Source organism: Neofelis nebulosa, chromosome 6 (assembly GCF_028018385.1).
Source record: "Neofelis nebulosa isolate mNeoNeb1 chromosome 6, mNeoNeb1.pri, whole genome shotgun sequence".
Taxonomy (NCBI): Eukaryota; Metazoa; Chordata; class Mammalia; order Carnivora; family Felidae; genus Neofelis; species Neofelis nebulosa.
The window spans coordinates 116,429,858-116,457,125 of record NC_080787.1 but is presented as its reverse complement, the minus strand read 5'-3'; the positions used below and the strand labels follow the sequence as shown (position 1 = coordinate 116,457,125).

Sequence of the window (27,268 nt, the reverse complement as noted above, 5' to 3'; positions counted from 1 at the left end):
TTGGGGCAGAAGACTTTCCATTAAAAATTTTATCTTAGTCACTATCACTATCAGCCACATAAAAATTTTAATCCAGTTAGAAAAGAATGCATTAGGAAGAGCAGCCAATGAGAAAGTTTCCCTTCCCTCAGAAGGCCAAAGGCTTAGCGTCATTTCCAAGGTTCTTTCCCATGGTACCTCATGTCTCCAAACTTCTTGCTGATAGCCGTCCCAACATTGCTGAAAGCCGCAGTTGCCTTCTGCCCTGCGTGACTCAGGGTTTCATGTGTTTTCTTGTAGCTAGAAGTAAAACAGAACAATAGAAATACAGTTTATATGTCATGATCGCCTACAGAACATTCACCATCCTTCTCCTTCCTTACTTTGAAATTTTCCTTTTCTAGGGGCACCTGAGTGGCTCAGTTAGTTAGGCATTCGACTCTTGGTCTTGGCTCAGATCATGATTTCAGGGTTTGTGAGTTCGAGCCCCATGTCAGGCTTTACACTGACAGCTCTGTGCCTGCCTGGGATTCTCTCCAACACTCCCACCCCCCTGCCATCTGCACGTGCTCTCACTCTCTCTCTCTCTCAAAATAAATAAATAAACATTAAAAAAAAGAAGAAACTCTCCTTTTCTAAACAGATTTAGGAAGATGATCCACAGCAGTTACTGATTCTATTCATTGTTTGGGGATGATGGGTTGGCTGCTACTTATCAATGGAAAAGTCAGACCATTAAATCTGAATTCAGGAAAAATATTCATATTCAAGTACAGATCTGAATATGCAGATCAGATGTGTGATCACAAGCAGTAGACGTGCTCCGAGAGTACAGAGTTATTCTTAAAGAAGTGTGTGTTTTAACTCTGCAAAAAGAGACCCTTGCAAGTAAACAGTTAGCCACCAAAAATAACACAGAAATTAGAAAATGTATATTTCAACGTGAAGACTTAGCTTTTATTGTTCAAGTGGGTAAAATTAATCAGAAAAGGGCAAAATACAACTAGTATTTAGCTTATTTTTCTAATACTCATAGCTGGGAATAAGGAGGACACATGATCTTAGGATACTGTAGTGACTTTTTCTAAACAGTTTTAGAAATATAATACTGCAATTATCTGTTCATAATAAGCCTATGTTCCCACTTGACTGATAAGCCTATGTTCCCACTTGACTGATACTTCGAGCACTCAGAGTCAAAATCAAAGTCCATGCAACAGGCCTCACGATGATCGCACCCAAGCTGGTCCTCTTTCTATCTGCTCATTCTGCTCCATCACTGACTTCCTCGCCAGTCCTTGAACTTACCAGGCCAAATCTTGCCTTAAAACCTCTGCTCCAGCCACTCTGCTGTGTGAGCCCATCAAATTTGCCAAGAAAAAGGATTTTGTTGTATTGTACATGCCCCACTTTGAAGAATTAAAAGGACCAAAACCTGCATCTTTAGGAAGACTGTGAGTCTGTAAGACCTGAAAGGTGACACAAGGGAAAAGTAAAGAAATACCCTGCATGACCTGTGACCTTTGCATGAGGCTGGGACTGGGTATTAGTTAGAGAATTCCTTCTTGCATTGCTTCTGCATTTCCACAGGAATTTCTTGCAGTTAGAGCAAATATTTAATTTTCTTGTAAACTGTTCCATGAAGTTTAACTTGATATATTTGAGAATGCTTTGAATTTAGAGATGAGGTGACTTTTGAACACTTGTGTATCATATTGTGAATTTGAGGGCTTATTTTAAACATAAAAGACCTAGTCAGACAGAAGTGCATATAGTAAGCAGTAAGTGCTAGCTACTTTATGCTTTAAACACTTCTCTAGCAAAATATATGGTGGGTATATACAGGAATCTGAGTACTTCAGTGAAATACAAGTGGCATTTAAGTCTTCATCATGAAAAAATGCAACTCTATACCTATGTGCAATTTCAGTTTAAATTCAAACATATGGAGAGCTCAAAGGAGTGTTGAAGAGAGATTTTTAAGACTGTTAACTCTTTATTCCTGAGAATTATATAATGTTAAATCTGAAAGGCATTGGAGCCCAATTTCTTCAGACTACAGATGATGGGATCAGGGCCCAGAACAACTGCGTGACTTTTTAAAGACAGAGATAAGGCTAGGACCAGGGCGCCTTCCTTCTTTCAGAATGTCTTCTTGCTTTGGACACGTCACACATTCGAAGGTGAGTTATATCAGCTCCAGTATTTGTGGAGATAAATGGTAATGCATTTCAAGAATTCTAAGATGCACCTCTTTTCCCACATTTTTATACCTCTCCTCCCCAGACTAACTACCACATTTCTTGAAAACAATTACTAGCCATCCCACATACATTACCTAGAGACCAATAATTGAGGGAAAGAAATGTAGAGGGGGTGGGCAATGTCAGAAGGTTCTATGTGAAGAAGTGGTTTCCCAGAACAAAGGAACCAGGGACCCCATGAGAAATAGGCCATTGGGCTCAGAGCACTTAAAAGCTCTAAGAAGTACCACTCACAGTGTAAGAGAAAGGTCCCTCCGGAACTGCGCACTGCACAGATCCTGTAACCTTACACTGCATCCTGATTGGGCTCCATCTTAGGACTGAATGAAGTAATATACATCCCTATCTAGATGCGAGGCACCCACGTCTTGAAAAAAGACCCTCCTGTCAGGCCACTAAAAACTCCCAAGGATGTCGTTATACTTACAATTTACTCCCTTTATTGTGGCATGGAATTTGGCACACAGTTTGTACTACTAATACTTAAAACTGATTTTCAACCCTATCACATAAAATTACATTCACTAATATGCAAATAATGAAAAACAACTTAAACACCAACCTTATAATTGACTTGACAACCTTGTAATTTAAATGGAAATGGTATTTAGCATTTTAGATTATGTCTCTTATTTTAAGCTAAATAGAAGTTACACGTTGCTGAGTTACATAACTGATGAAATAGGAGACTAATATATTTTCCTTAAATAAAAGTCAAAATGGGGCGCCTGAGTAGCTCAGTTGGTTATGTGTCCTCCTCTTGATTTCGGCTCAGGTCATGATCTCATGGTTCGTGGGATAGACCCCGTATTGGGCTGATAATGTGGAACCTGCTTGGGATTCTCTCTCTCTCCCTCTCTCTGCCCCTTCCCCATATTCTCGTGTGTGTGTGCACTCTCTCTCTCTCAAAAATAAATAAATAAACTTAAAAAAAAAGTCAAAATATTAAGGTACCCTCAGCTTGCTGTCAATGGTGTGCCAGGAGGCAGAAAAATTGGGAATACATGCTCCAAGAAGTCTGTGTTATGTGCCCTTCCTCTGTGTTCCTATGACCCCTTCGCACAGCTCTTTCCGAACATTTTTTCTACCATGTTGCGATTCTGGTTTTGAAATCTGTCTCTGTGACTTGTTGAACTTCCTGAGGGCAGGGACCACATCTTGTCCATCACTGCTGTGTCCCCAGTGCCTGAATACACTAGAGCAAGAACCACACGGGGCCAACGGAAGGAAATAGAGTCCAGGCTGATTCCCAGACTTCAGCTACAGATGCAGAGTCAGTACTTCCCACTGTGAAGCTCTTGACTCTGGGGGAGGGCACTTAGAAGCCTTAAGATGCGGGAAGGGAAATGTGTCCTCCTGTGCTCTAAAGCCATTCTGACAAACATCAGCCTTATAGGAACCTGCAGTTCCCAACAAGGCTGGAATCTGATCCAGTGCTGAACCTTTCTTTGACAAAAGTGTAGATAGCACAGAGCAGCTCACACTTTAATTCACCGAAGACTTCTTACTGGGAGATTTTTTATTTAGTGTACAAGTAAAATTTCTATTTCTCAGTGAAAGTCAACAGGAACACAGGCTTTACTTTTCAGAGACTGGCTGGAATGGGTAGGTTTTTTTTTTTTTTTTTTTTTTTTTTCAGCTTTACTAAGGTATAACTGACAAATAAAATTGTAAGATATTTAAAGCGTACACCGTGATGATTTGATATACATACACATTGTGAAAGAATTCCTCCCACTTAGTTAATTAACACATCCATCACCTCACATGTTTATATATATATTTTGGTGAGAATATTGAAGTCCTACTCTCTTTGCAAATTTCAGTCGTACCATACAGTTATCAAGTAGAGTCACTCTTTTATACATCAGATCCTCAGAATTTTAGTCATCTGATAACTGGAAGTCTGTGTTCTTTTACCAAACGTTCTCTATTTTCCCCACACCATTGTGCCTAGCCACCACCCTTCCACTCTCTGCTTCCAAGAATTTGACTTAAAAAAAAAATGTTTTTTTAGATTCCATGTACAACTGATACCATGCAGTATCTGTCCTTCTCTGTCTGACTTATTTCACTTAGCATAATGCCCTCAAGGTTTGTCTGTAGTGTCTCAAGGCAGGATTTCCTTCCTGGTCATGGCTGAATGATATTCCTTTGTATATGTATATATGCCACATTTTCTTTAAGGAATGGATAGCAGTTAATGCCAGGACAGCTTAACTGTTTGGCTGGTGCACTGACCAGGAGGTTATCAGTAGTGAGGGGTAAGGTTCTCTGCAAGCCAGCCAAAAGGGATTCTGCTGACTTTTCACACAGTTCATCTTGTCATGTCTTACTGATTTGAAAGTAGTGTTAATCAAAAGAAGAAAGCAGGTGTTCTACAATGTTTTGATTTAAAGTATTTTTTTTACACACAAATAGAAGTAAATTTTAAAAATTCAACAGTCTTTTGGGGTGCTTGGGTGGCTCAGTCGGTTAAGCATCCGACTTTGGCTCAGGTCATGATCTCGCAGTTCGTGAGTTCGAGCCCCTCTTTGGGCTCTGTGCTGACAGCTCAGGGCTTGGAGCCAGCTTCAGATTCTGTGTCTCCCTCTTTCTCTGCCCCTCCCGTGCTCCTGCTCTGTCTGTCTCTCTTTCTTTCTCTCTCAAAAATAAACATTATTTTTTTTTTAATTCAACAGTCTTTTTACAAGAAGATATTTTATAGCACAGGTATACTTTCTGTTATGGGATTTTAAAAAGATTATTATTTTAACAGTGGCCCATGCACGTCTCCCCAAAGACACCAAAGTTTTGAGGCTTATTTTCTTTGGAAGGTTCTCTAAACACTACCAAAATATAGTTATCACTTAAACCTGAAAGAGTCTACTTCCTGCCTTCTGTGATAAGATAAAAGCCGAAAGGTAAGCAGAATAAACAGCTGTCTAAGACATTGACTATGTGTATCTTTTGAAATGAGGTCTTTAATCTTCTCTGGCACTTCCAAACTCCACGGTGCTACAACAGCTTCTCATAAAAAAGAGGGAATGATCATTATTGACTATAATGGTTTGGAAGTCTTAGAAGCACAAAAATCAAAGAGCAAGTAAATCACATGCTCAATTCAAGTTTTCTTAATGCTGAATTTTACTCCTTTTTATGTAGGATGGAGTTATTAATTGTTCCAAAAGGATTTCCTTCCCCAAACCTTCTCCTCTTGGCAGCCCCACCATTTGGTCTGTGGTACAACTCAGAAGGGTTTATTAGTGGGGAAATGTCAGGGGTTAGCAAAGGCTGAACACTCACTGGAATGAAGCTTATCAGCTTGAATAGCTCACCAGAACATCGCATTTCTGAATCCCTACTCCTTCTACCTAAGAAGAGATTCAATTTTTCCTCTGGTGGCCTCCCTACCTCTAACACTCCAAAGCCACCTCCCCCATCCATGCCTCTTTAAAGTCTAAAGACAACACAAAAAAGCAGCAGAGAACAAACAACAACAAAAACCCCAGCAGCAGCAACAACAACAACAACAACAACAAAAGGAGGTGGTGGGGATTTTTGGTGTATGTTCTTAGATTCCAAATCAAAGCCATACAAACTATGACAAAAACAACAGCAACAACAAACCCCAGTTTACAGATGATCTTTTTACTTGCTGCTGTATGGTTATCTTTCTATAAAGGAGATCATTTCAGTCTGCTATATAATTATTTCTATCATTCAGTCCTATTCCTCTTTGAATCCTACCACAGGCTAAAATATGCCAAGATCCTTCATTAACATATCATAGATTTTCTTTTCAGTATAAATCAAACTAAATAGGTCATGATTGCTTAATCAGTATGCAAAGTATTGCCTCTGGGAATCACCTTCAATCCTCTGACAGCTAAAATTCTCTTTAGTGCTTTGAAATTTAATTTTACTCAACCTCACCTTACCCCAGCTTCTCATTCTCTCACATCAAAATTTTCATCCTATGAGGTGTAGATCTTGTCCCAGAATGGGCAACATGGCACTAACAGCAGGGATTTAATTAATTCAAGGGGAAAATAGATTCTGTTACCAAGCCCCGCCCCCCGCTCCCCCAACCCCCAACATGTGATTAAGACTTTTCCCCCTCTATCAGCAGCCAAGAAAAGAGGGCAGGAGAAAGGTGCTTTCCTGGAATTGTGTTACTGATATACTCATGCCTTCCACTTAAGGATTGATTCTTCCGTACAAAGTAAGGTTCATATCATTCCTAAGAGTGAGGAATCCATGATCACCCAGATTTATTAAAGAATCTCTGAATAACTGTCATCTAGTCCTGCAGCTTTCAATGACATCAACATGCAGATGACTCCGCATGTCCATTTCCATCCTTGACTCTTCCTCTGAGTTGCCTTCTAGATGGATGCACTTGTTTGTCTATTGGGTATTTCAGTCAGCACACATCAAAACAAAATTCTTGGGTCTCCCCCTCCCTCAGACTTGTTTTCCAGAACAGCATATAGGCCTACAAAGTATCAGAAATTGTCCTGCCTGTTTACAAATATTAACTCCTTGAATTCTTAGTACCTATGAGATAGGTACTAATAGGATCTCATTTCATGGATGCAGGGGACCTAGACTGCAATGCAAGCAATTGGAGTCCATAGCCCACGGGCTTGGCCACAATGCTACATGCCCATTGCTGCAAACAGTCCCCATGCTCAACCAGCTGTCCGTGTCAAAGACCTGACAGTCATATTTGATCCCTCTACCTCCCGCATGTCTCAGCCCCAAACCACTGAGAAGTCCCATTGGCCTGGCCTCCAATTCTGTCCCCTTTCTGTTGCTCACTAGCTTCACTGACCTGGATTACTACAACAGTCTCTGAAATGATTTTCCAGTCTCCACAATCTGTATAACACAAAGTTACCAGAGTGATTTTTTTTTAAAGGTGAATTCGAACAGATCACTTGCTGCTTCAAATCCTCCAGTGGCATCCAAAACCTTGCAATAAGATCCCCCCCTTCTCCACATGGGCTGCAAGGCCCCCAAGATTCCCACCTCAGCCCCTCTCTCTACCACACTTTCTTTGGGCTCCTGACATGTACAAAACCGCTTCTTGCCCCAAGGTCTTTGCAGCAAATTTTGTCTCAACCCCAAAGCTCTCCCCTACATCATCACAAGACTAGATCCTTCTAGTCATTCAGGTATTAGCTCAGAGTAACCTCCCAGGACAGGACATCCCTGACCGGGACTCAATCACAGTGCCTCTGCCCTCTCCTCTGGCCCATCACCCTATGCTGTTTTCATCATAGTACTTCCTGACAGCATCTCTTATGTTTGCTTTGTTGCTGGTTTCATGCTCTTTTCCATTTCAACACTCTAAGAAGGTTGGAACTTTGTCCATCTTGTTGAATGCTGCATCCCGAGAGCTTAGATTAGCTCCTGGGTAATAATGACTAATAGCAAGCACACGTTAAGACATGTTGGGTAAATGAACTGTCACAACCCCTTTAATGGCTTTCTAGTGGCAGTGGAATAAGAATAGCTCTATTAACAGACACCACAAGGCCCTGTGCACCCCTCTGCCACTTCTCCCTGTTGTGTCAACAACACTAATTAACCAGACTGCTTTCCCAGGGGAGAGGGAGCCTTCTCTCCTTCTGGCCATCACCAGGCTGTGCCTCCCCCAGGAGCTCTTCCTGCCTCTCCTGGCCTGATTAATTTCCCACTCATCCTTCAGAGCTCTGCTGAAGCATCCACCTCTTGCCTTGAAAAACCTTCCTGAGTCCCCAGGCAAGGCTCAAACTCCTGCTCCATACATCCCCATAACACTCTTTTCCTTCATGTCGCTTCTCATACTTACTGTTTAACTGGTTATCTGGAATCACTTGTAAAGTAAACAAACACAAAAACCAAACTGTGTTTCCCTGATAGTCTTTCAACTCCAGAATCCTTGGGAATAAATCTATTCATGCAACAAAAAGCTCGATACTAAGTGTACCGCCTGAGTATAAAACTAATTTGTTTTTCAAACGTGAGAAAATTAGAGACTATATATTCTCCAATGTGGGAAGAGGCTACCCACCCTCCTTGAACTTGCTCACTCTAATTCCATGCCTCAGGACTATTTATTCCCACCCTGCCCCCATCAGAACTAGGGCCGACTTGATGTACCCTCTGGCCAGATATACACGGCTCCATTCCTCCCTTTGGCAACAGAATGGCCAGAGTTGTCCCATCCCCCGTGAGGTTAGCCCACCCTACAGCATGTTTAGGGAGGCCAAGCAGAAAGATCCTACCTGGGTCTTAAGCCCCAGAGGGAAGTTCAGATCAGTGTGACAAGAGGGCCCACAATCAGGAAAATGGAGATCGTTCAGGCTCACTCTGTCAGGGTCATTAACTGGTATAGTGCTACTGAGGGGCAAAGATGGAAGTCAAAACTACTGACAGAGAAGCTCATTTAATTTAGTGCCTAAAATCCATCTATCCTTTACAAGAGACTGTTCATATAGTGTTGCAATATATATTTTAAATTGATAAGCACCAATATGTGGTCTCTTATCTTCTTCCATAATTGTCACCATCGGGTTGGGGAAGGTTAATTTGCCTCTGGAGATAACCTGATGGGCTCCCTGGCTCCATCCTGCCCTACTGTGGGCTGTGCCCTGACGCTGTCTGGATGAGCCCTTGGGGTGCACAAGCATAGGAGTAGATACTAGGCTGCGATAGGAGAAAAAAACATTTGCCTTTACATGGAAACCAGGGGAAGCAAAGTGGAGAATCATCAAGTTCCTTTTAGATGGAACTCTTTATACAAAGGCACTTGCATTAAGGTCTTAGGTCTTAGTTTTCAGTAACCAGCAGACAAAGCTGCCCCCAGCAAAACTGAAGTATCTGTTGTCCATCACTGGTACCTTTTCCTACTGTAGGGCCTATCTCTGTCCAGGAGAAAAGTACCTGCAAAGAAAAAAAATTGATTCCCACTAAAATACTAGGAATGTAATATCTTTACCATGCAATGGATAATGCTATGGAAGAAAATGCATTACATGCAGGGACAAATTTGGGGCTAACATTAGGGATAGGGATAAGAACTGTCTCCACCAGCCTCTACCCCCAACTCACAAAAAGAAGAAAAATTACATCATGAGGTGGGCACTTTCTTCCCTTTGATTCAAGAACACCTGGCAAACAAAATATTTTAAATCATTAGAAAAGCACCCAGTAGTTGGATATTTCATGTAATTTTAAAAGTAATCCAATAAAAAGCATGGCTGTAGAATACCTAAATTATTCTGTATCTTGCCTAATATCAGACAAAAAGATAACGGGAAAGCCAAAAACATTTCTGGTGGTCTAGCAGCAGGAGAAACCCACTTCTCCTGTGTGTCTCCTTTGCTCTCAATGACCACCACACTCACAACACATCTGACACCAGATGCATGGTTTTTCCCTCACCAAGCAATTCTGTGACAAGAGCTGGGTGTCCTAAAGTTTAAGACACTACCTACCCGAAGATGGTGTCAGATCCCACAGGTTAAGGGCTCAGTGTCACAACACTGCCTTCTCACTCCCCCATCAGATGCCAATCTAAATCCATGATATCACCTGTGTGCTTGTGACTGATGGGCTATAAATCGGAGGTTCCCATGACCTCAAGTTTAATTAATTTGCTAGAGTGGTTTACAGAATTCAGGAAAATGGTTTACCTACTAGATTATTGGTTTATTATAGAAGGATATGGGGGAGGCCGGGGTGGCTCAGTCAGTTAAGCATCTGACTCTTGATTTCAGCTCAGGTCATGATCTCACGGTGAGATCGGGCTCTGAGTTGGAACCTGCTTGGGATTCTCTCTCTCCCTCTCTCTGCCCCTCCCCCACTCGTGCTCGCTCTCTCTCTCTCTCTCTCTCAAAATAAATAAATAAACTTAAAAAAATAAGAGGATATGATAAAGGATATACACAGGGCAAGGTACATGGGGAGGGATGTGTGGCTTCCATGCTCTCTCCTGGTGCACCTCTCCCAGAACCTCCATGTGTTCACCAACCCAGAAGCTCTCTGGATGCTATGTTTTGGGGATTTTTATGGAGGCGCCATCATACAGTCATTAACTCCATTTCCACCCCCTTCTTCCTTCTCTGGAGGATAGTAGATAGCGGATAGCACTGCAAGTCCAAACCTCTAATCATGGCTTGATCTTTGTAGTGACCAGCTCCCTATCCCAGAGCCACCTGGGGTCATCTCATTAGAACAAAGGATACTGCTACCACCATGGAAATTCCAAGGGATTTGGGGACTCTGTGTCAGGAACCAGGGACAGAGAGCAATATGTGTATATATATATATATGCATATATATACATGCATAAAAAAATATATATACATATATATGCATATTTATATACATGCATATATATATATTTTTTCTATTATTCTACATGGCCTTAGCCCTCTAAATTTTCCCTAGAGTTAGTAGAGATGAAAAGCACATCCCTAAAATATGAAAAGTACAAGCTTTTCTTTTTAAATTAATGGGCAACAAGTCTGTACTAAAACTGCCAACCATTTGTCACAGAAACTCAAAACCTGTAGTGAATGCCAAGTATTCTGGGGAAAAGTCACCTGTCCACTTAGAATTTTTTGAGAAAACATAAAGAAAAAAAATATATTTAACAAATGCTTAAAATATATAAAATAAAGAGAAAAATACAAACCCATAAGTCATCTGAGTAAAAATGGAGTTAGGTGAACAGTTTAATTTCATGAAGCTAACTATAGAGTCTGCATCATGCAACATATTTAATGATTATTCATATCTATTTTACTTCTAGAGAAAATATTTTTCCTAGTCATAAGTACCAAATCAGCTGCATAGAAAAAAAAAAAAAACAACAGAAGAGATAAGAGACAGCAAGCTAAGTGATTTCTTAAAAATTCTGTTGATACACTTACGCAGTAGAGGTCTGCACGTCATGCCAGCTTTTGCTGAAGTTCTGTTTTAATTCATTCATCAGGTTCATGCCCAGCTTTTGTTTTATTTCAACCAGATGCCTTTCTTTTGCTGATAAAACTTGCCGTAATGTTGTAATTTCGTCTTCTAGCTATACGTAACAGGGGAAATGGTATGGAAAGACATGAGACCAGCTGAAACATATACATGCAAAAGCTCTTGATGCTCCAGATCAACCCTCTGCACCCTCTTGTTACCAGGCCCAAGTTGTCTGAACCAAACACATCTCATAGAGATGACAGATATCTTAAAATAGAAATAGATTTTTTTCGTTTTAATGATTATAAAAGTTGTAAAAAAGTCATTTGTATGGCAAAATATAAACAAGAAAATAAAAATTACCTGTCATCCACTAAGAAATAACTGACACTTAGTAGATTGGCTTCTCATCTTCCAAATGTTTTTTTTTTTTAATATTGTACATAGATATGATTTTTGAACAAAAAACTGGCTTTGTACTGTATGCCTTTTTCTTATAAGCAACTTCTTTTCAACTGTCACTAGTCAGTATTGTGTTTATTTTTTGCCAACTACACATAGCTGCATTGGTGCAGGCACAGATTGGACAGGCATTGTGGTCTGGCCAAACTAGTGCCTCAGAAAGGGAGGAACGAGGGAGGACAGGATGTAGGTAAGAGAGTGATTTGTCTTTTACTTTTTTCAGATAATCTCAGCCTTTTATTTATTTTTTATTTTTATTTAAATTCTAGTTAGTTAACATACAGTGCAGTATTGGCTTCAGGAGTAGAATTCAGTGATTCATCACTTATATACAACACCCAGTGTTCATAACAAGTGCCCCTTTAATACCCATCACCCATCTAGTCCATCCCCCACCAACATCCCTCCATCAACTCTCAGTTTGTTCTCTATCATTACGAGTCTTTTATGGTTTGTTTCCCTCTTTCTTTTTTCCCCCTTCCCATATGTTCATTTGTTTTGTTAAATTTCACATGAGTGAAATCATATATTTGTCTTTCTCTGACTGACTTATTTCGCTCAGTATAATACACTCTAGTTCTGCTCATGTTGTTGCAAATGGTAAGATTTCATTCTTTTTGATTGCCAAGTAATATTCCATTTTATTACACACACACACACACACACACACACATATGTATATATCACATCTTCTTTATCCATTCATCAGTCTATAGACATTTGGGCTCTTTCCATATTTTGGCTATTGTTGATAGTGCTGCTATAAACATCGGGGTACATGTAGCCCTTTGAATCTGTATTTTTGTATCGTTTGGGTAAACACCTAGCAGTGCAATTGTTGGATTGTAAGGTAGTTCTATTTTTAACTTTTTGAGGAAACTCCATAATGTTTTCCAGAGTGGCTGCATTCCCACCAGCAGTGCAAAAGGGTTCCCCTTTAACCACATCCTCACCAATACCTGTTGTTTCTTATGTTGTTAATTTTAGCCATTCTGACAGGTGTGAGGTGGTGTCTCATCACGGTTTTGATTTGTATTTCCCTGATGATGAGTGATGTTGAGCATCTTTTCATGTGTCTCTTAGCCATCTAGATGTCTTTGGAAAAGTGTGTATTCATGTCTTCTGCCCATTTCTTAACTGGATTATTTGTTTTTTGGGTGCTGAGTTTGATAAGTTCTCTAGAGATTTTGGTTACTAACCCTTTATCAGATATGTCATGTGCAAAATGTCCTCCCATTCTTTAGGCTGCCTTTTAGCTTTGTTAATTGTTTCCTACATTGTGCAGAAGGTTTTATCTTGATGAAGTCCCAATAGTTCATTTTTGCTTTTGTTTCCCTTGCCTCCAGCGACATGTCTAGTAAGAAGTTGCTGCGGCTGAGGTCAAAGAGGTTGCTGCCTGCATTCTCCTCTAAGATTTTGATGGTTTCCTGTCTTTCATCTGTTTTGAATTTATTTTTCTGTATGGTGTAAGAAAGTGATCCAGTTTCATTCTTCTGAATGTCGGTGTCCAATTTTCCCAGCACCATTTGTTGAGGAGACAGTTTTCTTCCATTGGATATTCTTTCCTGTTTTGTCGAAGATTTGTTGAACATATAACTGTGGGTCCATTTGTGGGTTTTCTATTCTGTTCCATCAATCTACGTGTCTTTTTTTTTGTGCCAGTACCATGCTGTCTTGATAACTACAGCTTTGTAATACAGCTTAAAGTCTGGAATCGTGATGCCTCCAGCTTTGCTCTTGTTTTTCAGCACTGCTTTGGCTATTTTGGGTCTTTGGTGGTTCCATACATATTTTAGAACTGTTTGCTCTAGCTTTGTGAAAAATTTTGGTGGTATTTTGTTAGAGATTGCATTAAATGTATAGATTGCTTTGGGTAGTATAGACATTTTAACAATGTTTGTGTTGCTTTTCCTTTTTCACAGTCTACTGACATATAATTGACGTATAATAAAGCACCCGTCTGTAAGTTTTGACATGTGTGCTACTCTTGTGAACATATCCATCACCGCCAAAAGTTTTCTAGGTCCTCTTTGTAATTTCTCCCTCCCCCTTTTTCCTGCTCCTCCAGGAAGCCACCAGTCTTCCTTTTACTCCACAGTATATACTCATTTTGGCTTTGTTCACTCACTCAATCTATTACTTGAGATTTTTGAGATTTATCCATGTTGCTGCATTATCAATGGTTCTCTTTTTATTGAAGAGTACTATTCAATTGTATGGATATGCCACAGTTTGTTACTTATTCACCTGGTGAAGGACATTTGGGTTTGGCCAATGTAAATAAAGCTGCTATGAACATTCACGTACAAGGTTATGTATGGACATATTCCCTCTCTCCCCTGTGTTAGCAGAAGAGCAAATCTGTTCAGCATCATAAAATTGCTCTTGTATACTATGTAAAACATATGGAGACCCTTCAAAAAATTAAAAATAGAACTACCATATGATCCAGCAATTTTACATCTGGGTATTCATCCAAAGAAAATGAAAACATTAACTTAAAAAGATACGTACTCATTGCAGCATTATTTACAATAGCCAAGATATGGAAACAGGCTAAGTGTCCACTGCTAGATGAGTGGATAAAGAAAATGTTATTGTCACACACAAACACACACACACACACACACACACACACACACATACACACACACGAATATTATTCAGCTATAAAAAAGAAGGAAAGGGATACCGGTGTGCAGTCGGGTAAGCATCCTACTCTCGATTTTGGCTCAGGTTCTGATCTCATTGTATGAAGTTTGAGTCTGCTCTGTCAGCACAAAGCCTATTTGGGATTTTCTCTCTCCCTCTCTCTTTGCCCTGGCTCTGCACATGCTCTGCTCTCTCAAAATAAACAAATAAACTTTAAAAAAAAAAAAAAAAAAAAAAAAAGAAGGAAATGTTGCCATTTGTGTCACGGATGGACCTTGAGGGCATTATGCTAAGTGAAATGTATCAGACAGAAAAAGATAAATTCCATATGATCTCATTTATATGAGGAGTCTAAAAAAATAAACAAAAACAAGCTCATTGATACAGAGAAGAGATTGGTAGTTGGCATAGGTGAAGGGGGTGGGGGGTGAAATGGGTGAAGAAGGTCAAAAGGTACAAACTTACAGTTATAAAATGCGTAAGTCACATACAAAAAACTGCTCCTGCAAATGTAATTTCTAACAGAGCAGTTCTTTAAAATGCCCAGGTTTTAGACAGTGTTGCTATAACCTGTGAAAATCAACTTGAAACCCCATATAGTCTTTGATTCCAATTGTCGTATTTTATTCCAGTGTCATATTTTATAATGTATTGCCTTGGTAATATTGCTTCAATTTACATCATTGTTTTCTGAAAAGTATAAATAATTATGACTTTCTTTGTGAAACCAGAAGAGAACTATTAGTACTTCCTTAGTGTCCCACATGTACATAGGTCCTAAAAAGCCTGACATTTTTACTAGATTTCTTATTTTGAAAAAATGTGGCAGCTGTGCCCCATTTACATTCAAAGTATAGTTCTGCTTCTGACCACAAACCACATCACTGACACGATCAGTCATCTTGCAAATGTGTTCCTTGGGTTACCAAAGACATAGCTGCTAGAAAAGAATCTCAAGAAACAAAAGTAGTTTCGCAAATATTAGTCTTTTTTCTAGTGCAAAGGAAGATTTTACCCCAATAGTGGACAGACTGGAATAGCGTTGTGACGCTTCTTAGACACTAGTAATCACTTAAGCAAAATAGGCAAAGTTCTAAGAAGCATCTTAAATACAATAGTAGAAAAGAACAATCTCTTGGAGTTTTTAATATTAGCAAATGCCCTAGTAACCCAGTACTATTCGTTTTTTTATGTTTACGGAACAGTTTTCTAATGCTCATGGAAATCTTCCTGAAATGAATTACATATTCTGTAAACATGTTATAATCAGTAGCACCCTGTCTTTTCTTGATGAGGTCTTCAGTAATGCAGATATATACTCATTACGGCAAAAGGAATCTACTCAGGGACCAGAAAAGGGGGTCATGCTTTTAGTCTTCCCGTTAAATGAGAACATATGGTTATTTTAAAATTAAACCCTCTATTCTTCCGCTATCATGTCATATTTTACTTTGTCATTTTTGTCAGTGTATCCTCCTGCATTTAATCTGTGGCCTAATATTTCCCAAGGCTGTATCTCTAGCTCTCTTTACATAGAAAATGCCTGGGTTTCATGTCAGTCTTTTATTCTGTTAAAAGACCTGCTTTCTTTTGCATAAATAATGTTTGAATGACTGAAATTATTGGGAGTCTTGTGCTTTTTTTGATGCACTGGGTATTACCATAGTTTCCTATGTGATAAAAATAATGGGACAATTTTTAACCGGCAGAATAAAATGACAGATGTAGAGAAACCTCCTATCTATGGGACCCTAGAAATTTATTCAAAATTAGCGGGGGGGGGGGCAGTAGGAGACTCATTAGTTATTTGGGAGAGGGAAGTAAGGGATTCATAGTTTTCTAATGAAATCCTTGATCCCAAAAAAGGGATAGGGAGAAATACTGAAGTGACCAATTTACCAAGCACCAGCCTAAAGAAAGAACAATGAAATCCCATGCCTAATATTTTAAACATGGAAGTACACATTAAAAGGCATTTGTAAGATAGAGACTCCTAATGATGGAGACATGAACTTGGTTACTCAGGTCTACTCTCAGGTTCTTTAATGAAATTCTCGTATATTCAATAAAATGCTAAGATTCACACTGCTTGAAACTTTCAGTATATTTATCAGTGATTCAATGTATGCCAAAAACTCTATAAGCAAATCCAGAAATTGAAAAAATACATAATCTTAAATTGTATTAGCTTGCAAGAATGAAAAATGAGAACCACATCTCTTTCCACAGAGCAGAGTTCTGCCCCACGGCAAAGCCTTTAATCACAAATATTTTAAATGATGCTCAGGGTGAGATTCTACCCTTCCTTTGACTAATGAGATTTTTTGGTCTAGTTACGCCAATGGTTCTCAATTTCAGTTTACATAAAAGTCACTCATAGGGAATATTTAAAATGCAGATTCTAGATGTATGCCCCTTTTAATGTCCTAAGATCCTGATATCTTCAATTTGGTAGGGCCAGGCTACACCCACATGCATTATTTAATAAGCACTCCCAGATACTCTGATGAGGTAGTATGGAAACCCTATAGGTACCTCTGTAAGCCATGTCAAATTCCTTTTGGAATGAGGTGGAGTGCAGGTAAATCATTAATTAAAGTACTTATTAATTTTAATTTTAATTTTAAATTAATCATTTTTATTAGAAACTAATAGTCTGGTTCGTTGGTTTCTTCACTTCCTAGAAGATCTCCTTGTAGGACAAATATTTATGCTTAGATATTTAAACTTGATTCTTTAAGAATTAACAGGCACACAACAAGTGTTGGTGAGGATGTAGCAAAATTGGAACCCTGTACGTTGCTGGTGGGGATGTAAAATGGCTCAGCCACTGTGGAAAACAGTCTAGTAGTATCTTAAAAAGTTAAACATAATATAAACAAATACATGTATACACCTGTTCATAATAGCACCATTCACAATAGCCAGATATGAAAACAGCCGAGATACCCATCAAAGGATGAATAGATAAATTGCAGTACACACAAAAAATGGAATATTATTCTGCCATAAAAAGGAATGAAGTATTGACACATGCTACAACATGGGTGAACCTCAGAAACATTAGGCTAAGTGAAAGAAGCCAGACCCAAAGTAGGTATATGAAATATACAGAATATTAAATCCACAGATATAGAATGCAGATGGGGAAATGGGAATTAACTGCTTAATGAGCATGGGGTTTCTTTTTTGCGGTGTTAAAAATGTCCTGGAACTAGACAGAGGTGGTAGTTACACAACATCATAAGTATACTAAATGCATTGAACTGTTCACTTTAAAACAGTTAATTTTATATTAAAATAGTGAATTTTATACCTCGATAAAATTTGCAAAAAAATATAAATTAATCTGAATTAGCTAATGAGTTACTTCAATATGAAATTTATGTTAGAAGACTGAAAATTTACCTTCCTATTTTATTTGCTAGATTACATAAAATATCTAACTTACATCGAGACAAAGAAATATTTTCATAAACTACTGAATCATCAGTATGATGTTTAGGAATAAGAGTTTCTGAATTCTTGTATATACTGTTTGGAGGCCAGCCTCCTCTCCTCTCCTGGCCAGTCCTGCCTTTGGCTAACGGTCTTAAAGAATTAAGATTAAAATCCAGATACTACTTGAGAGAGTGCAAAGGCTATTTTTTTTTTTTTAATTTTTTTTTTTCAACGTTTTTTATTTATTTTTGGGACAGAGAGAGACAGAGCATGAACGGGGGAGGGGCAGAGAGAGAGGGAGACACAGAATCGGAAGCAGGCTCCAGGCTCCGAGCCATCAGCCCAGAGCCTGACGCGGGGCTCGAACTCACGGACCGCGAGATCGTGACCTGGCTGAAGTCGGACGCTCAACCGACTGCGCCACCCAGGCGCCCCCAAAGGCTATTTTTATATGTCAACTTGACTGGCCATGGGTGCCCAGACATTTGGTCAAACATTATGCTGAGTGTGCCTGTGAGGGTGTTGCTGCACAAGATTAACTACTGAACTGGTAGACTGAGTAGAGGAGACTGCCTTCTCAGAGTGGGTGGGCCTCATCAAATCAGTGGAATGCCTAAATAAAACAAAAAGGCTGACCCTCCCTCAGTTAACAGGGATTCTCTTTGCCTGGCTGCATTTAAGATGGGACTTTTTTTTTTCTTCCTTCAGATTTAAACTGTAATATTGGCTTATCAGCTCTTGTTAGGCCTCAAGCCTTGAGACTGAACTACACCATCTGCTCCCCTAGGTCTCTAGGGGTAGAGATGTTGACGGTAGATCCTGTGACTTGTCAGATTCCATAATCTCATCAGCAAATTCCTTGTAACAAATCTTTTTCCATATACATATATACATCCTATTGGCTCTGTTTCTCTGGAGGACTCTGACTAATACAGAAAGGTATTACAATAAGACATTACCGATGATGAACACTTTAGTTGTTCACTACTCAGTCCAGAAAGAAAGAACGAAGGTCTTGAAGGAAGGAACCAAGAGAGAAAGGCCACGAGCTTAACGCACTTCTTTGTAAGTCTACAAGCCAGATGGTGTGAGGGTGCCGTGTGTTCTTCTTGAGGAACCACACACCAAAGGAAGGGAGAAGAGCCTAACACGATGAAGGGAGCCCGAACAGGCTTTGCCTTGAAAACAGGCTTTGCCTAGTTGATAATGTTGTGTGGTGTTTTTCCTACTCTTATTACTGCCTATTTTTCTTGAGTCATTTTATCTAGAGGACACTGGCAGTACTTGCTGGCTATATAGTCATAAATTTACACTATTAATGCCAACACTCCATCCCTTTCAAAAGCCAAGTCACACTGTGGAATACGAAGCCTAACACGCAGCTTGGTGATAGGAAGGCAGAGCAGGATGGAAGCGGCACAGAAATACTGAGCACGTTTATTCGAAAAGGGAGAGGAAGGTAAAAAACCCCACAGAATAGATATGTAAAGACCTCAGAAAAGATGCCAGGAGCAGCTTATGAGAACGAATAGCTGAAACAAAATAGTATTTCCTTATATGTTGATTAGGTTTGTATAAAAGCATATTCAACTTCTGGCATTTAAAAATGTGAATATTGGGGTGCTGGGGAGGCTCAGTTGGTTAAGTGTCTGACTTCCGCTCAGGTCATGGTCTCAACGGTTTGTGAGTTCAAGCCCTGCGTCACGCGCGCTGCTTTCAAGCGCAGAACCCGCTTGGGATCCTCTGTCCCCCTCTCTCTCTGCCCACCCCCGACTCTTGCAGGCTCTCTCTATCTTGCTTTCAAAAATAAACAAACAAAAAGTGTAAATATTTTGGGGTGCCTGGCTGGCTTAGTCAGTAGAGCATGCGATCTTGATCTTGGGGTCATGGGTTCAAGCCCCATGTCTGGTGTAGAGGTTACTAAAAAAATAATAATAAGCTTTAAAAGATGTAAGTATTTCTTTAACTTACAAAATAATTCAAGTTAATTACAAATCTTAATTGCATGTCTTCTACACACAGACCACTGCACAAGATCAGAGGCGATACTGGCCTCACAACGAAGAAACTTTTAAAAACACACATATGTACTGCATGATGACAATAATAAACGAAAGACTAAATTGTGTTAACAACAGATTCCTCTTTCAAAATGCAGACTCCATCTAAGATGTAGCCTTTTGGACAATATTGGCTTATTTTATGTCTCCCGACATAAGGACGGATCTTCCTGTTGTCTACACTTGGTAAGCACACAACCATATGCTGGCTGTGTGGATGAGTGGAGTTATGAGTTTGCCCGAAGTATAAAGGCATCCTCATAGGAATATAAACAACCAAACAGTCTAGATAAAGCAGTGGGGAGGGATCCAGCGCAGTCACAAGACAGTGAGAGAATCTGAGGACGCTAGGGAGAGGAGCACATTGAAGAGGAGACTGAATCCCTGGCATCCCCAAGACCCCTCTTAAGCAACAGAGTCAGAGATAAGAAGTCCTTTTACACAAAGCTCTTGCTTTGGGTCTTGGCCACAAATGACTGCCTTACTCAAAGGCAATCTAATGGGCTGGCCTGCAAGATGTTCTGTTAACCAAGTAGAGAACAGATCCAGTAGGATCTTCCCTCACACAGAAAGGGATTGCTTTCAACCAGGGGCCCAGGAAGAACATCTGTGGAGAGCTGAGGCCGGGAAGCTGGGCTGTCTGAAAGAGGTCTCAGGTCTTTGGAGGGCCAGTTGTGGGATGGCCGAGATTGTTCTTTGCGTGTTCTTGTTGTAATTTACCCCTAGCCTCTGAGCTAATCTGAATGTGATCTGAAAGAACCTGGTCTGGGGTGGGTGTGTGAGTGTGCATGCACATGTGCGTGAGCAAGAGTGGGCACACGCACATACACACCAGATTGCATTTGTGGAAGGGTAGGGAAAGAAGACTTAAGAAAAGGATGAGCATTGGGGCGCCTGGGTGGCGCAGTCGGTTAAGCGTCCGACTTCAGCCAGGTCACGATCTCGCGGTCCGTGGGTTCGAGCCCCGCGTCAGGCTCTGGGCTGATGGCTCGGAGCCTGGAGCCTGTTTCCGATTCTGTGTCTCCCTCTCTCTCTGCCCCTCCCCCGTTCATGCTCTGTCTCTCTCTGTCCCAAAATAAATAAAAAACGTTGAAAAAAAAAAAAATTAAAAGAAAAGGATGAGCATTAAGCAGAGGTGGTCTGAGGTGGAGGCAGAAGAAATGGAGATGTGAAAAGAAAAATAGCAAAGACACATTTCCTTTGCTTGTCACTGGGCCTGGGGCATACGGCTGTGCCCACCTGCCTCTGGAAGTCACGATGCCTCTTTGGCAATATGAAGTTCTTCTTCATTTCTGAGGAATCCAGAAATAAGAAGCAGGAAGCATTCTAAAGGATGAAAACATGGCTCCTGGTAACTTGAACACAGTAACAAGGAGTCTGGTGTTATTACCAGAAGTCAGGCTCAAAGAGTCTTAGGAATGAGATGTGCTGCAAGCTTATTAATGTGGCCAAATAAGACAGGAATTTCTGAAAACACTGTTGGCTTTTTTCATTACGGGAGCATCCACTTAGAACCAAGGCTTGCTTTTTCTTGATTATAAAAATAATGCATGCTCACTGTTGAACATTTAGAAAATAAAGAATGCACACAAAAATACACTGACATATGTGATGTGTATGTATAACCCAATAGTCCCAGAACTTTTATAAAAGTTGGTCTGCTACAGTGGTTTTGTCTAAACTTAAATATGGACTATAACAGGAATTATTTTAGTTTAGAATCAGTTATCTTACACCAGTTTGCAAAATACAACTTTTGGACACCACAGTCGACATGAGCCAACAGGTCATGAACCAGAATTCCAGGCTTTAAGAAAACATGGTGCTAGTCCATTTTCCGTGACAGCTGACTTCGGTCTGTGCATGCTGGCATGTGTGGCCAATCTGAAGTCAACTGCGTTGTTCTGGATCAGTGGCCACAGACAGACCTAGCTAAAGAAACAGGCTGTTTGATTTGAGGCACTGTGCTTATGGAAATAATTTCTGCTGTACCAAGAACAAGCTGCTCTTTCATGTTATAATGAAGTCATTGTCAAGTGTGTTTTGGGAAAGCACCTAAAAAGTCTTTAATATTATTATAACCTGTCATAAACAGACACCACCAGAACATTAGAGCGTAAAGAGTCTGGAGCAGACCCAGCTGGGTGAGGGTAAGGTGGAGTTCAAAGCTGTGTCCTCAGCCTGCATAGAGCCCACAGTCCTGCTTCCAGCTAGGCTAGGAGCTTTCTCCCCTATGATGCAGGGACACAAAATGGGGAGGAATATGGGCTTCTTCCCTCTTGCCCTATTGTTTATTCTACCTGAGAAGCTCCCTTTCTCCAGTGCTTTCCTCCTCCAATGTAAATGCTCCTTAGCAAAGCGTTTAAGGGTTAGTGGGTGCTGCAAACAAATGTCTTGAACAAAACTTGTATCCCCAATGAGCCAGGCACTCTCCCCACCTCTACGTCCAGAGGCCCACAGCAACTACGCAGGGGCTAAGGAAACCTGGATTCATCATAGTTTTCCTTTCTGCCCCCAGAGCTTTATTCTTCTGCAAAAGAGTACACAACAAATTCAGTCGCTTCTATGACTGGCTTTTGCATTACAAAAATAAGTCACTTCAAAGTATCTGTTGAGCTAAGCTGCTGACCTAAAGCAAGAACTGCTCTTAAAAAGGAGCTTGCACCTGTACCCATCAGTAAGTGATTATTGTTCCCATAATATTGTGAACTTTAAAAGAATAAGAGGTGCATATTTACAACTATTCATCATTGTTGCTTAATCATTCCTTTTTCTACTATAACCAAAGTGTAATGGACAACTGGTATTACAAAAACACCTTAGAAAAAAGTAACCACCTTGTAATATATCATTTATTAAATGTTATTAAATGAGGAGCACCTGGGTAGCTCAGTCGGTTGAGCGCCCAACTCTTGGTTTTGGCTCAGGTCATGATCTCACAGTTTGTGAGATTGAGCCCCAGGTTGGGCTCCGTGCGGACAGTGTGGAGCTTGCTTGGGATTCTCTCTCTTGTCTCTCTCTCTGCCCTTCTCCCGCTCTCATTCTCTCTCTCTCTCTCTCTCTCAAAATAAATAAACTTAATTTTTTAAAAATCTTGTTAAATGAAAGACAACATAATTGTAATATGGGACGTATACAAAACTAACAATAGCTCCTAAGATACTGAGATAGAACAACAGTAAGATTACTGAACATACCTGAACTAATTCTGCCTTTAACTCTTCTTTCTCCTCCTCAGACAGCATGCTAGAGAAGTCCGCACTGGCTACTGTGTCTTCATCTCGCCCTTGCAATGGTTCCGTCTCCAACAACCCTTTAGGCAAGATTGATAAAAACAGAATGCAATTAAAATATAAATTTAGCCAACTTCTGTTTTCAGTCTGGAGAACTAGATGCCCTGACTGACCCTCCTGCTGAAAAACAACTAAATATTCCAAGAAAAAAAAAATCTTTCTAAATGTGTGATGAACTTCCAAGAAAGTAAAGAATAACACGAAGCCAAAGAACTAAGGGAAAGTGGGAAGCCACAGGTGTAAACAAAAGAAGTTTTCATTAGTTCCACATTTGCCACCCAGATGAATTCCAGCTTTGGCTTTCACTCTCCCCTGGGGTGCAGGGGGCAGAGGACAAAGCCTAGGGCCACCCAGGGAGAGGGGTTTAAGGTGAGACTTGTCCATAAGTCCGCATCCCCTCAGAGCTGCACCCTGAGAGTAAGGTGAACTGGAAATAAATACCATTGCTCCCCACAGGGATCTGGCAAGGCAAGCAGCCTGCCTTGACACTCAGCATTAAATGGACGGCATAAATGCCTCCCTGACATCCATAACCACGAGGGGGACTGTGTGTGAGCTGGGTGCTTGAATGCACACTATGTGGGTGGTCCAAATGAAGTTCGAATAGAGAGTATTGTTAACTTTTTCCCACTCTGGATGTGGAAATATGTGGATACAAAACCAGGAGCAGCAGCAGCTGGGAGGAAACATCACAGACAAACTGATTCTGGCAGAGGGAAGAAAAAAGGAAGTGTCTGGGTTCTTGATGACACGGTTGTGCCACAGAATGACCCCCAGGACAGCACAACTTCTAACTTTTTAGGTGAGAAAAATGCCTTATCGTCAATAAATAAATAAATAAATAAATAAATAAATAAATAAATAAAGACATTCCCGAGTTGAGGCCCTTGGCATCTGGATAACTTAAATGCGTATGTTCTCTGGAGGACCTAGGAAATAGGCCCTCACGGATACAGAAGTTTCATTAGGACATTTATACATCTGTGGGGAAAGGAAGGCCTTTTAGTAAACTGTCCTGAAGCAGATAGTTATCCATGTAGAAGAAATAAAATTGGATACCTTTACATCATTCACACAGATCAAATTATAAACAGTTTAGAAGACAATAGGATTTATGAACCTCTAGGTAGGAGGGACTTCTTAAGACACAAAAAAGGGCACATAAAGAATAAAAGGATGAATAAAATTACAAATGTCTCTCCATCGAGCACACTATATGGAAAATTAAAAGACAAGCCACTAGTTGGAAGAAGATCTCTCCTGCATGTTTAACTAGTAAAAGATGCATTTCCAGAATAAGCAGAATTCCTACAAACCAGTTTCAAAAATGTAAATAACCCAGTAAAAACAGGGCCAAAACATCCAAAAGAGATTTGCTATGGGGAGAAATCACAAATGGTTAACAAACTCAAGAAAATATGCTCAACCTCACTGATGTTCAGGGAAATACAAATGAAATCACTGCACACCCACTGGTTTAGTAAAAGTTCAAAGTCTGACATTATCGAATGTTGACGACTATGTGAAGGATGGAAACTCGCACACATTGCTGGCAAGAATATAAAGAGCGATAAAAGACTTGAAAAATAATTTAACATGATCTGGTAAGTTCACATACCCTACCATCCATCAGTTCTACACTTGTGCATGTATATACCTGAGACACTCATATAGGAGCACCAGAGGTCATTACTAAGAACTTTAATGGTAGCAAGAACTGTGAGTCGCGCAAAAGTCCACAAACAGGAGAAGGCGCAAGTATATCTTGGTGCATTTACATCAGCACGAATGACAACAGTAAAATGACTGAGCTACAGCTACACACTACATGGATGAAACTCAGAAACAAGATACTGAGAGAAAAACACCAATTGGAAAAGAATAATAAAGTATACTCCCATCCATATGAAGGCCAAAAACATGCAAACCTAAATAAAATGTTCTTTAGAAAAGAAAAGCAAGATTATGATAAAAATAATTCAGGAAAAGGGTTTTCTCTGAGAGAGGGTAGGTGTAAATAGGAGCAGGGAACTTATACGGGGTCTGTACAGGGTTAATGGTAATGCTCCATTTCTGGGACACTGAGTTTCTGTGTATGAAGATTTTCTACACTTTAAATTTATTTTGTAAACATACTTTTGTATATAAATAATTACTTGATAAAACAATTAAAAATAAATTTGATCTGGGGGCACCTGAGTGGCTCAGTCAGTTGAGCCTCTGACTTCGGCTCAGGTCATGATCTCACGGTTCGTGGATTCGAGTTCCGCATCGGGCTCTGTGCAGACAGCTGAGAGCCTTGAGCCTCTTCGGATTCTGTGTCTCCCTCTCTCTCTCTGCCCCTCCCCCACTAATGTTCTGTCTGTTTCTCTCTCTAAAATAAAAACTCAAAAAAAAAATTTGATCTCAAGTCAAAAAAGGAAGATAAATAATTATCCTACAATATTAGAACAATTGTTAGAGAGTAAAAATATGAAAGGATCTGCAAAGTTCTCAAGCTGACTCCACTCTTGAGTCTCCTGTACCCACATCCTTTGGTCTGAATCAACAGGGTACCATCAGCACCTTGTGTCACTGCTGATACAGCGACGCACATCAGTGAAGGTGGCATACTGCTGATCCAAGTTCATCAGATTCTTGTCCCATCTACCTACTCTAGAGGCCAGGTTCAATGTTAAATCATTTTCTTTTTCATTAGTAATATGTGTTCATTGTAGAAGATAGAAAAATAAAATTATCCATTACTAATTAAAATTACTGTTAATCATGTTACCTAGAAATAAATATCATTTTGGTCCATCCTTACTAGGTATTTTTTCTATGCATATGTCTACATTTTCTTGTATATATTTATATGCATTTACTGTTATGAACTTGATTTATTCAATAGGAAATCATGAATATCCTTTCTGTCTAAAGACACACAGCCCCACACTTATATATTTTTGACGGTTATCCAGTACTTTGTCTCATGTATGATTGATAACTCATCCTGTTTACTGGGAAGCTACAGTGAACATCTTCCTAGTCCATCATTGGGCAAAATCTTGATGATTTACTGTACATTGGATTACAGAGTCAAAGGACAGGAACATTTTTTTTAAGTTTATTAATTCATTTTGAAAGAGACAAAGATAAGTGCAAGTGGGGGAGGGAGGAGAGAGAAGGAGAGAGAGAGAGAGAGAGTAGGAGAGGGGTAGAAAGAGAGCAGGAGAGAGAAAACCCCAAGTAGGCCTCACGCTGACAGCACAGGACCCCACGTAGGTTTCAAACTCATGAAACTGCAAGATGATGATGATCTGAGCAGAACCAAGGGTTGGATGCTTAACCGACCAAGCCACCCAGGCAAAGAGCATGACGATTTTGAAAACCACTGCCTAATTACCTCTCAGAAAGACTGTGTCAGTTCTATGCAAACATCAGCAACCTATGAGAATATCTGTAGATTCTTAGTACAGCAATGTTAAGTAGGTCATTGAAAGGGGGGAAATGGTCACTTCTGCTAGTAAATAGTTTTTAGATATTTATTTATTTTTGAGAGAGAGAAGAGGGTGTGTGTGTGGGCAAGAGAGAGAGAGAGAGAGAGAGACTTGGGGAGGGGCAGAGAGACATAGGAACAGAGGATCTGAAGCAGCTCTATGCTGACAGCAGGGAGCTGGATGTGGGGCTTGAACTCACCAACAGTGAGATCACTACCTGAGCTGAAATCCAACCTACTGTGCCACCAGGTGCCTCCCTCCCCACTAGTAAATATTTATGCTTATGATGTGGCCAATGTATTTTCAGTCAATGTTGTAGAACTGCCTTTATCAAGAACTAGCAGCAATTCCAAGCACAGAGTTAAGAGATGGGCCCAGAAGGTAAGCAGCCCCCTGCCCTGGGGGTTAGGGTTAAAGAAGAGCCCTTGTAGGAACCTCTAAGACACTCTTGTCTCCCTAACTCAGCTGGGTCCAGGAACTAAACAGCTACTGTTTAAACTTAGCTGGTACACAAATTCTCAATCTACCCCTCTCTTGACAGTGTGAGAGGACACATGTCAGGTTACACACAGTACTGCCAGGTACTTAGATTTTTCAAGACATCAAACATCTTTAGTATCTTCTTACAGTCTAGAAAGAAACCACAATTCAAAATCCATTTTAAGGGGCGCCTGGGTGGCGTAGTCGGTTAAGCG

At 40.1% G+C, this 27,268-nt stretch overlaps 1 protein-coding gene across 8 annotated transcripts in view; it reads right to left on the bottom strand.

Annotated features, from left to right (window-relative positions):
• TPD52L1 (TPD52 like 1) overlaps positions 1-27,268 on the bottom strand; it is a 111,768-nt gene that overhangs the window by 14,063 nt on the left and 70,437 nt on the right. For all 8 annotated transcript variants that reach the window (XM_058735155.1, XM_058735151.1, XM_058735153.1 and 5 more), the window contains exons 2-4: positions 22,999-23,114; positions 11,150-11,298; positions 178-279 (exon numbers count right to left, since the gene is read on the bottom strand). In XM_058735155.1, the coding sequence (XP_058591138.1) occupies positions 178-279; positions 11,150-11,298; positions 22,999-23,046 (299 nt within the window). In that variant the 5' untranslated portion in view covers positions 23,047-23,114. The remainder of the gene's footprint in view (positions 1-177; positions 280-11,149; positions 11,299-22,998; positions 23,115-27,268) is intronic.